The sequence below is a fragment of the Ptiloglossa arizonensis genome, chromosome 1 (genome assembly GCF_051014685.1).
Source record: "Ptiloglossa arizonensis isolate GNS036 chromosome 1, iyPtiAriz1_principal, whole genome shotgun sequence".
Lineage (NCBI taxonomy): Eukaryota > Metazoa > Arthropoda > Insecta > Hymenoptera > Colletidae > Ptiloglossa > Ptiloglossa arizonensis.
This window is the reverse complement of record NC_135048.1, coordinates 29746756-29758878: the sequence shown is the minus strand read 5'-3', so window position 1 is coordinate 29758878 and position 12123 is coordinate 29746756. Positions and strand designations below refer to the sequence as shown.

The window sequence follows — 12123 nt, the reverse complement described above, 5'->3', positions numbered from 1 at the left end:
GTATTCATACACACTGGATTAAATTTTAATTGCAAGAATTACATATTCTACATACAATCGAAATAAATTATGATACTGCATTCTGAAGTAAAAAGAATTCATTATTTTTAACGTTATTCTTAAAAGAGTGCATTGAACGAAAGAAAACAAAGATAAATACCGGTTACCATCTGTGGAATACATTTAGTTAAGTTTTTGTGTTGTCTGCCTGTTTTACATTTTATAGTTTGAATTAAACTTATAACTTCACACCGATTGCACTTAATAATGCAATGTCAATTTTCGATACACAACAATTTTAATAAGGTATTTCTAATCCAAAACAATGATTTTAATTTACAAAAAAATTAAATAAAATTCATAGTATGTTAATCATTTTCTACATAAAATTCCATGAAGTTGTATAATTGAAATATATTTCAGAAGGTAGTGCACAAGTTGGCATTCCTGATTTCGATGAGACCGTTTGAAAGAGATCTGCGGTACGGGAGAAGTTTTATCGTGGAGTTTACACCATATAATAGTGTTTGTAATTTCATTTTAATCAAATATTGAACATTAATTTGACACGTAAAAGTTGAGAAAAGCTTCGAATTGACCTCTGAAAATGTTTCGATCGAAGAAGGATGTCGACCGACATGTGAAAGACATTTTTATCAAGCTTAAAAGCTCGGAGGAGGTAAGGTTATTTTTCTACGTAAAAGTCGTTACTGCTAAACATTGCCGGATATCACGGTTCATTATATTGCACTCAATTGTTCTCTGGTATCTTTGTAACAATTATATTGATATTTTGAATGAAGTTCATATAAATATTAACATATAACAGCTTTAATCTAATGTTAAGTGTATTGTATAGTACCGAAGACCTTGACTTGTTTCTGAAAACGATACATACACATATATGTATTAACCTCTATATAACGGTTTAGCGACTTTTTGTGGATCACATAGGAATATGATTTAAAAAAAAATATTGATATTGTATCTTTAGTAAGATATAATTTTTCACCTCATGTTGTTTTCAGTAGTGTTTCAGGAATAAATAAAAGTGTTTATATGTATTAAAACATAATATTTTACCATTTTCTTTTATTTTAAAATATTATATTATAAAGAAGTATATTTGTATATGGAATAGAATTTAAAGATAATATAATAATATTACATTTATGTATAATTGGTATATATTACTTTTATATTAATTTATAGAAAAATCTTCGATCTTATAACATAGCAAAGCTATATTATCAAGTTGGAGACTATGAATCTGCAAGAAAATATGTTTCTAATTATTTGGAAATACGAGATAGATGTGCAGGGGCTTATAAACTATTGGGTCAAGCCCTTGAAGCTTTAAAACACAAGGAAGAAGCTTTCATGCAATATAAAACATCCCTCGAATTAGAACCGAAGCAAGATGATCTTGTTTTGAAAGGTTTAAAAATAAAATTAAAATTGATTGTTAGTTAGAAAACCAAATTAAGTATGAAAATAGTTAGTACAAGGATATTATTGTTTGTTTATAATAAATTTTTTGATCTTGAGTTTAGGTCGTTTTAGTACAAGTGTTTACATATTTAGGAACAAAATTAGACAAGAAACTAAAACAATTATACATGCAAAAATTTAGAATCATAATAAGACTCATAGGTCTGGGTCAAGTGTTTGAATCAAATGGATGTAAAAAATTATAACGTTACAAAAGAATAAAATCAATTTTTTTATATTAAATAATTTATAAGAAATGTTTAAAAATACATAACATAAGATAATTGGAACCAATAAATGAAAATAAAATAATGAATTAATTAGTATATACATCTACACCATAAACAAGAAAGAAGGTAAATATTAATAAGGGAAAAATAAGAATAAACAAGTAACAGAGTATACCTGAGGAGAAAAAAATTATTTCTTATATTTAAGAGACTATTAATATTTTTTCCATTAAAAAGTACTAATGGTAAAAACCACTTATAGGTTCTTGACAGGTAGGAATAGATAAACACAAGCATGTGCTTTTAATCGTTGTAACAACAACAAGTAGCACCAATAACAATATAATGAAATGATCATAGAATAGATTCATTTATCTGATAAACACTTACAAGAAGACTATATAACATGTTATGCATAGATTTTAATAAAACTTTGTATATAGATAGAGAACTATGATATAGTTCTTATCATAAATAAACAATATGATTGTACTAACAATGTTTCTATTTAATTTGATCATAAAAGGAACAACTCAATATTTTAAATTTATATTTTTCTGATAGTAATATATGAACATTAACATTATATTTCATTATTTCAATTAGTTTGTGAGCTTCTGACTAATGAGGATGTCAAAATGGATATGAATATAATTAAATATTGGGTAGAAAGAGCTGATAAAAAATTTCCACATCATTCAATAGTTTTTAAATTGAAAGAGAAAATGTTAACCCGAGAAAAATCAAATGGTAGCAATGAAGATCTGGAGAAACTTATTACTTGTATGTAGAAAAATTTTTATTCTGTACCTATCAATAGTTTGTAGTTTGATTAACATTAACAATTGCTATATTTATTCGTTATATTAATATAATTTTTCTAGCTGAATTATCAGTACGACAGACTGATGTGGATCTTCAAGTTAAATTATTGAAGCACTATGTACGTAATCATAGACTCGAAGATGCGTATAATCATGCTGCTGGAATCGAAGCAAAGCACAGTCATAGAAATAGTATTGATTGGTATCAGTCACTAAGTAAATTACTTGTAGAGTGTAAAGTGAGTAAACAGTCAGATTGGACATTTTGGATATTTTACATTTCTGTATTAGAAAGATATGCAGCACTTTGTTTGAAGGAACAGGGTTATAGAAAGAAAAAAAATATATCAGATGCTACACAAGCAGTATTCAAGTAAGAATGATTTCATTAAGAATGCTATATAAGTAGAATATGACACATAGCTCTCTCTCTCTCTCTCTCTCTCTCTCTCTCTCTCTCTCTCTCTCTCTCTCTCTCTCTCTCTCTCTCTCTCTGTATGTGTGGGTGTGGGTGTGGGTATCTAATATCACTCAATTAAAATATTTATGTTGCAGTTTTGATCAAAGTTTAACTGAATTTAAATCAAAAAACATCTCTAATCATCCTACTTTTATTGAAAACATGTTATTACACATGTGGGGGCAGTTACATTTTCATCTGGCATGTTTATTTTTCCGGAAAACTAAAGCAGGAGAAGATTGTTGGTTTGAAGCAGGACGATTGTGTGCACCTCTTCTTTTAACTGCATTACACATAACACCTATAGATCCCACTGCTGTATGGACTATGCATTTGAAGAATCAACTTAAGAATCAAGTGCACGTATGGTACAGAGAAGGATCATATAGATGTAGTCAAGCTGGTCATGTACTTCTAGATTATGATCGAGATAATAAAAAACTGTTGAATAAGATTGATAATTTTTGCACGAATTTGTGGCGAGAAAGAGTTTATCAGAGGATTTTTATTGGTCGATTGTATAAGGATGGAAAAACAACATCATATTTTTCAAATTTCTCAGGATCAAATCCACCACTACGTTTATGTTCGCATTATGAACTAAAACGATTCGACGAAATCTCGGAGGAAGTATGGCCAGATTCGCTGCATCATCAGGTCTGGCTTGGTTTAAGATCTCGACCTCATAATTCACATAAGAAAAGCAACGAGCCCTATCCAAATCAAACATCGCGTGTGTTTTGTGAATTACAATTTTCCGTCTTCAATCTAAATCAAGCATCTCCTGATAGTTTAAGTCGTCTCGATATCGACGCATTCTTAAATGCAGCAATTTTCTGTGCTTCTGCAGAAATCGAAGAACAACAAATAAGTGGGTTCTTAAGTTTTGAAAAATTGCCTACATTGCCGGCAGACCTTACTAATACTCTTTGTACTTGCGCTCAAGAAAAGTGGTGGTCCTCTGCTTACAAAGTATACTCTATGGACAAACAAAGACCATTGGATGATGATCTTGGAGAAATAAGATTGGAATTGCAACGAGTTCTTGAAGTCGTTCGTTGTATCGGAAATCACGGATTGCATCCTGTTCTACTAGTTCATTTAGCACGAATATTTCACCATAGAGCAGAAACGTTAAGAGAAACAGATCAGGAAAGTAGTGAAATACCAAGTTTAGAAGCACGCTATGAAATGTATTGGTCAAATGCGATTCCGCTTCTCGAAAGACTGCAAAATAATCAAATTCTTCGTATGACTAATTCAAAGTTCTTCAATTATCAAGGAAAAGAAATGAATAGTGCGGAATTAGTTAAAGCTTTAGAAGAAGGTAAATTACTTCTGGCTCAGCGTTACGTACGAGCCAAACAGTATGAAAAAGCTATTGATGCATTACAGGCCTTGAAATGTCCGGAGGCTTCGTTCCAACAAGGAAAAATGTATGAGATGCTTGCAGATGAAATTGTTAGTTCAATGCCGAAAGAAAGTTTAACATCGGAAATAAGATCGCAGCATATCATTATGCTTTCAAAAGCTAGAGAATGCTTTTACTTAACTTTAGATCGATTGCGTAGTCCAGGAACAAATCCAAAGCATCCTTTGAATTCTGAACTTTCCACACATATTGCTGATATAGAAAATAAATTGAAAAAAATTGATCCAGATTTGTCACGCGGTGACCTAAGTAGAAACGAATGTGACGGAATGTCGGATGAAAGTTATTCCTCTGCTCATAGTGCTGCAGATCAATCGAATGCAAACACATTACCAACATTTACAGGATTGAGTAGTTCAATCAATGTGCTCAATACACCGCAAAGGAATGTTCTTCGAACCCTTAAGCAGACTAGTACACCTTACAGACCACAACATCAAGACATATTGGATTTGTCCCGAAGTCGTTCGGAAGCACGTCCAAGTCCTGAACGTCTTGATGCTCAGATTCGTGCAATTAATCAAACGCTTCATGCAAAGGATAGTATGATACAATCGATAACAGAACAAAATAAGAATATACTGGAGAAGGTTGAGGAATTGGCAAAAGAAGTAGCAGAGTTGCGAAAAGAAATGCAACGGCAACATACTCAAGCAGTTAATGTTAATCCCACCCTTGAAGAAGATTTATGCATTTTAAGTGAAGAAGATTACAACGACTTGAATTACAATATGAATCAATCAGGTCCCGCATCCTCGATATCTGGAAATATGTTTTCAGCATCACATAGGCATCCGTATTCTCAATTGGTATATCCTCCAACTGCTGCGTTTCAGGGATATTATCCAGGAGCTATGTCATTTGCCGATCCAAATGCACAGCCTATTCCTTCTTTATATCCGCCAAATGTTTATCCAATGCCAGTGCTATATCCTAATACCAGGCCAAAAATGCCAGAAAACATACTTCAACAGAGCCTATTTACAAGGTTGCCAACACAAATGCCGGATTTGATGCCACCAACGAATCAATCGTTGCAAACTATTCTACTTCAAAAGGCAGAAGCGGCGAAAACCGAAACGGTTATAAAGGATGCACCTGTGAATAAAGTACCACCAGTTAATGTTGTTATCACTACTTCTGATACTCTTCCGACTACAGTACCGGTTGTTCAACCGACACTTAGTGTAACGATTCCTCCACATTTCAGACAAGGAAGTATTTCTACAGCAGCCACAATAGAACAATCAGTTCCCCACTGTTATCAAATTTCAATGCCTTCTCAAGCTACTATACCAACGACAGTTAATCTTCCACCTTTGGCAGCCACTCTCACGACTACTCCAGTGAATATTTCAATGACTGAGACACCAAAGACGGATAATGCTAATATTTGCTCAGCGGGTTCTCCAAACAGTTCAGATTACGAACACGATCCAATACCCGATTTTGTTCCTGTTATACCATTGCCTGCAGAAGTTAAGGTCACCACTGGAGAAGAAGGCCAGGAAACGTTATTCTGCGCTAGAGCTAAATTGTTCCGTTTCGTAGAGAATGAATGGAAAGAACGTGGCGTCGGCAATGTTAAACTACTCAGAAACGAGGAAGGAAAGGTCCGCTTACTTATGCGTAGAGAACAAGTATTAAAGGTATGTGCAAATCATTATTTGGCACCGGATATGGAGTTGAGTGCCAAGTCGAACAACAAAAATGCCTGGTTTTGGGCTGCTCACGATTTTTCCGATGGCGAATTAAAACTGGAAAAGTTTTGTATTAAATTTAAAACTGTGGAAGAAGGTATTTCCTTTAAATCGCATTTTGATAGTGCTAAAGCAAGTCTCGCTCAGTCCTTTGATAAGTCGGTTGAAATTGCTGATAAAGCATCTACCAAAGTCGACATAACTGCGACTAATGTTGAGAAAAAGGAAGGGAAGTCTGTGGAACAAACAAGTCAGAAACAACCTGTTGAAATAACGACTTCGGAAATTTTATTGGAGAAATCAAAAACTAATTCAGCAACGACAGTTATTGGTGGATTTTCATTTACGTCAACGCCAATTATTCAAAAAGTGGCTACCTCCGAAACTGTGCAAGCTCCTAGTAAACCTAATGGCAGTCCATTTGCGGCATTTACATTTAACAAAACTGTAACAACCGTTGAAAGTTCTACAACTGCAACGCCGAAGAATGCGATCGCTGGACAAACCTCTCAAGTGGCTACCTTTTCGTTCGCGAAAACAACTACGCCTTCTCAGGTGGAAGCTACAACGGCAACGACTGTTACTACTAGTAAAAGTATTCCTACAAGCATTACTCAACCCTCGCTTAGAAGATCACATGCCCCTTCACCGAATACAGCTGTTGTAGGTATTGAAGGTACAAATGTGACGACTGAACATGAGGAATTATTGTCCGAAGATAAAGTGAGTCTTCAGTATTATAATAATAACACAGAACAGTGGGATAATAGAGGTACTGGACAGATGAAAATTTTGTGGAACTCCAAGACTGGTAGAATTCGATTACAAATGATAGAAGAGAACAATTCAAAAGTTTGTTACAATTATAGTGTTTTAGCTAAGATGCCATTTACATTCAAGAACGGTAGCAACACAGTCAATTGGACCATTCAGTATGGAGCGGATAATAAAACGGGAATGTTTGCAGCGACATTCAAAATGTCCGCTCAGGCGTCTCAATTCTATAATACGCTTGTTAACAACCAACAAAAGATGGTGAAAAATAGCGTTTCCGCTGAGAATCTGAAAAAACAGGAAAAGGCCAAAAATGTGCAGACAAATAAAGCACAGGTTTCCTTGGCCGAAATGTTCAAACCACCATCTGGTTCATGGGAGTGTAACGCATGTTATACGAGAAACGAAGCGACAAATACAAAATGCTTAGCTTGTGAAACGCTACGTCCTTCTGCGACTGGTAGTAAAGAAAGTTCTTGGAAATGCAAATGTTGCGAGATCGTTAATTCTATTGGGAATAATTACTGCGTCGCCTGTGATACACCCAAAGATCCATCCATTCCACCTAAACCAAAAACTGATGGTTTTGTGATAGGTACCTCTACCACCGGAGCTACTCCAACGTTTACTTTTGGCATCCCACAAGATGTTAGTAAGAAAAGTAAAAGTGGATTTACATTCCGAATATCCTCGTCGAGTGATACTTCTACCGATTTTAAATTCGCATCATCGGCGAAATCGGAACCCGAGACGAAAACAGATTTCGTGTTCGGAAAGCAACAAAGACCAAGCACACCAACAAACAAAGAGTCTACATTCACATTCGGATCGCCAAGAAAATCGTTTGGTTTTAATTTTGTGGCCAAGTCCCCAACAAAGTCATCTGGAGGAGGTGAAAATAGCGAAGAGGAGGTAGTCGAGAGCGATGATATTCACTTTTCACCGATAATTCCGTTACCGGATAAAATTGAAGTTAAAACGGGCGAGGAAGATGAAGAAGTCCTTTACAGTCATAGAGCAAAATTATTCAGGTACGATAAGGTGGCGAGTGAATGGAAAGAACGTGGTTTAGGAGACATTAAATTATTACGAAACAATCAAACAGACAAATTGAGACTGATAATGAGACGAGAGCAAATCTTGAAGCTCTGTTTGAATCATTTTGTCCTTCCTGATTTGGAAATAAAGCTGAAAGATGAAAAGACATGGATGTGGAATGCTTTCGATTACAGTGAAGGGGAAATCGAGTATACACTTTTCGCATGTCGGTTTAAGACTTCTGATATTGCGAAAAATTTCAAGACTGTAATCGACGATGCGAGAATAAAATACTCTTCAACCGTCGAGACAAAGACAGAAGCAAAAGCAGAAGTAGTTCCGTCATCTCAAGATATAAAAGTTTTGTACGAAATGAAAGTAACACCCGAGGAAAAAGACGCTGCCCTAAAATTGCAGCTCCCAGAAAACTTTTATGCGTACAAACAGAAACCAGATTGTCCTGGATGTAGAGGCTGCAAGGAACCAGCTATACCGTTATTCACAGATGAAAGTTCTGTAACAGTAACGTCAGCATCAAAAACAGCAGATATAGAGAGTCGAAAACCTACAATTACTACGTCTACGATACAATTTCCTACAAAAACTAATAGCACAAGTGTCACAGTTAGTAATGTTACAACGCCTGTTCCAACACCTATTTCAGGTACTGATACAAGTATGCACAATACAATTTTGTAATCTGTTTATTTCTAAATCTGGACTACAAGGTATAAGTACAGTATAATTTATAACGAATTCTCTTTTCACAGTCACTCCTTCCACTATACCATTTGGAAACAGTGATCCCGAAATGTTGACTGACAAGAAGACTGGCTTTTCGTTTGTAATGTCCCAAAGTCAGCCGAGCGTTGGTGAGATGCAGAAACCTGCAAACGACGAACAAAATATTCTGCCAGTTGAAAATTTAAAAATCTGCAGTCCTATGGTTTCTCAGGGACAAGCAACATCTATCACCTCGTCTTCTTTCAGTACGCCAGTATCAACGACATCTACAGGATCCATATTCGGAGCATTTATGACGGATAATCCATTCAACTTGAATGCAGGAAAGAATATGTTCGGTGGAACGTCGAAAAAAGGCAGTCAAGGATTAATTAAACCTAGTTCCTTCAATGTTAGTGCAAATAATCCGGAATCGATATTCTCAAATAGCTATAACCTTCAGCCAAAAACAGCTACAAGTACTACAACCACTGCAACGACTGTATTTGGTACGAATGCTCCGATTTTTGGATGCCCTGTAATTGAAACTAGTTCTGAAACAACTACCAATAATTCGTCTCCGTTTGTGACAAACACTACGACAACGTGTCTATTCGGAGCGTCCGTTAAACCTACTAATACAGTATTTGATAATACGTCCTCATCGTTTCCATTTAATTCACTCTTCGGCGCATGTACAAATGAATCACCTTTTGGAATATCAAATACTAAAGTAACGAACATTTCCGAAACAAAAACATCAGAAAATGAACCTCAAAAAGAAGGTGGTATTAGTTTTCTTCCAGCGGCAGACGTATCATTCTCAGCCTTAGCGGCAAAAACTCCACAGCAAACATTTAAAATAGGTATAGCGTTTTAAGATAAACCAATGATAATTTAGAGAATTAAAGATTAATTATATATCTTTTTTGTAGATCCAAACTTTTCTTTTTCTGGTGCTGGGTCAGCTGTGTTTAGTTCTAAATCATCGGTTGCCAATAAACACGCTCAAAAAACGAAGGATGGCGGGCAAGAAAAAAATGCTGAGAAAAAAGAAGGGAGTGCTGAAAATGAAAATGAACAAGAGCACGATCCTCATTTTGAGCCTATCATACCGTTACCCGATGTTATTGAGGTGCATACTGGAGAAGAAGATGAAGAGAAAGGTATGGAATTCATTTAACTATTTGAAAGAAGAAAATGCTGATAACTAATGTCAACATTAGCGGTTAAATGATTATGTTTATGTTACAGTATTTTGTGAAAGAGCCAAATTATATAGGTATAACAACGTAGAACATGAATGGAAAGAGAGGGGTATTGGAGAAATGAAAATTTTACACCACACAGAACATGGAACTTACAGATTATTGTTGCGTAGAGATCAAGTTTATAAAGTGGTATGCAATTTCCTGCTAAAACCAGATATAAACTTCAGCAGATTGTCCACTTCGGATCGTGCTTACATTTGGGCAGGCATGAATCATGCTGAAGAACAACCATCTGTAGAAAAACTAGCAGTTAAATTTAAGACTTCAGAACTGGCCACAAAGTTTAAGGATACAGTCGACAAAATTCAACAAACACTAAGCGAAATTCGTAAGGAATAAGATGCAAACCTGTTTATAATGCTTTCCTCAATTTATGATTATCGCTTCTGGCTGCATGATACATGTATATCCATCATAAGTTACATACATAATATAAAATACATATATTTTTTTTATCGTTAAACAATGTTAATTATAGATTTATTTTTACTTATAGAACATACTATTATGTAAGAGCATTATAATTTGTGATAAAATAGGCTACGAAAAGTAATCGTACGAAAATCGGCTTTAAGGAACATTTCATTGTTTTTTCAAAGATGTCATGTTATGCTTCATAAATATTTTTTGATCTATATATTTGATTTTCAGCATACTTGTGATAAGTGATCGTGATATTTAATCTTAATATAAAAATGTGTAAAATTGTTTTACTAAATCATTTTTCATTTCGAATAATTCTTATATTTCTAATTAAAAGGAAAGAAAGATGTGTAAAGATATAAATGTTTTAAGCTTTATCATAAATAAAATTTTATTACGAAGTCAGTGTATTATTATAACAAATTTTATTGATAATCGTGTATGTATTTGTTAACAGTTCATACATAATTTTTTTTCGCATATATCGATTATATAAAGTAAGTTGTACGAATAAGTCTTTTAATTGCTAAACACTCGAATAAAATGTAACAATACAAAACACAATTTATACATTTGTTTTTAACTAACTAACATAGAAACTTGTCTTACTGCTAAACGTATTCAGTAAATATCAAAACATATCTGCGTATATTTTATAAGGTAATTTTATAAACATAACACAAATAACAAGTAAGCTTACGTACATTTTTGCTTAACTAGCATCTCTATTACATTCGCTTGTTTTTAGTATTTATATATTATATGTCATATTCATATTATTTGTATGAATGCAGGTGAAAAAAGTACTGAAGACGGCCCAGTGGTAGAAGAACCAGAAGAGGAGGAAAATGAAGAAGGTGATGAAATAGAAGACGAAGAAGAAGAAAAGGAGGAGGAAGAAGAAGAAGAAGAAGAAGAAGAAGAAGATGAAGAAGAAGAAGAAGAAGAGGAAGAGGAAGAAGAAGAGGAAGAAGAAGAAGAATATAATGAACATAAGTTATGCATTTTTGTAAAAAGAGCTACTTTGCTTGCAAAAGAAAGTAAAGAATCCAAATGGGAGCTTGTGGCTTTAGGAAATTTATTTATTTATTATGACTCTGATAACTTACAAAATATAATATTGAAGGCAGATGAGACAAATGAAATCGTAAGCAATACATCTATCTGTATGAACACACACATGGAGGTAAAAATATATTGATTATATCTATCATCCTATTATAAAATTCTATAATGGCTATCTGTGATGTTGAAAACTTTATTATTTTTGCAAGGTGAATGGAAAAGAATGTGTTTGGGCAGCAATCGATTGTGCTTTAAAAACAACAAAAAAACGCACTTTGAAAGCAATCTTTTCCTCCGTTCAGGTTGCGCAGCAAATGTACAAACATTATCAAGCCGTAAGTAGGAGTCCGTGTAAAGTATGGAAGCGAATTAATGACGAAGATAAATTATAATTCATTTATTTTAACAGGGAGTGGAAAATGCGAAACAGGCAGATTTATATGAACCAGACCTTGAAGAATAAAGTTTTCTTGTAAGATTTCTTGTAATAAAGGATATTGTATCTCTTGTATACATCAAATATTTGATTTTAGTCTAAATTCGATTTATAGAAGTTACGTTATTTTTAATTCAGTCCATTTTATGGATGCACTGACGTAATTAATGATCGTATAAATTATTTAAAAATTTGTGAATGAAAAACAAATGAAGTTTTATTTAACTTCAGTATGTCTTTCTTATAAGAATATATA

The 12123-nt window shown here is 33.9% G+C and overlaps 1 protein-coding gene across 1 annotated transcript; it reads left to right on the top strand.

The window, feature by feature from the left end:
* Positions 1–461: 461 nt before the first annotated feature.
* LOC143147806 (E3 SUMO-protein ligase RanBP2) lies at positions 462–11942 on the top strand. Its single transcript, XM_076313418.1, has 11 exons — positions 462–679; positions 1213–1438; positions 2328–2504; positions 2606–2918; positions 3101–8613; positions 8720–9538; positions 9608–9838; positions 9927–10271; positions 11161–11552; positions 11641–11766; positions 11841–11942. The coding sequence occupies exons 1-11, from the start codon at positions 608–610 to the stop codon at positions 11892–11894; spliced, it is 8268 nt and encodes a 2755-aa protein (XP_076169533.1). The 5' UTR covers positions 462–607; the 3' UTR covers positions 11895–11942.
* The last annotated feature ends 181 nt before the right edge of the window (positions 11943–12123 follow it).

Coding starts and splice junctions, on each gene's coding strand:
- LOC143147806 (XM_076313418.1), top strand. CDS start 608: ATGTTTCGATCGAAGAAGGATGTCGACCGACATGTGAAAGACATTTTT. Junction 2,505..2,605: donor TCTGGAGAAACTTATTACTT/GTATGTAGAAAA, acceptor TAATTTTTCTAG/CTGAATTATCAGTACGACAG. Junction 2,919..3,100: donor GCTACACAAGCAGTATTCAA/GTAAGAATGATT, acceptor TTTATGTTGCAG/TTTTGATCAAAGTTTAACTG.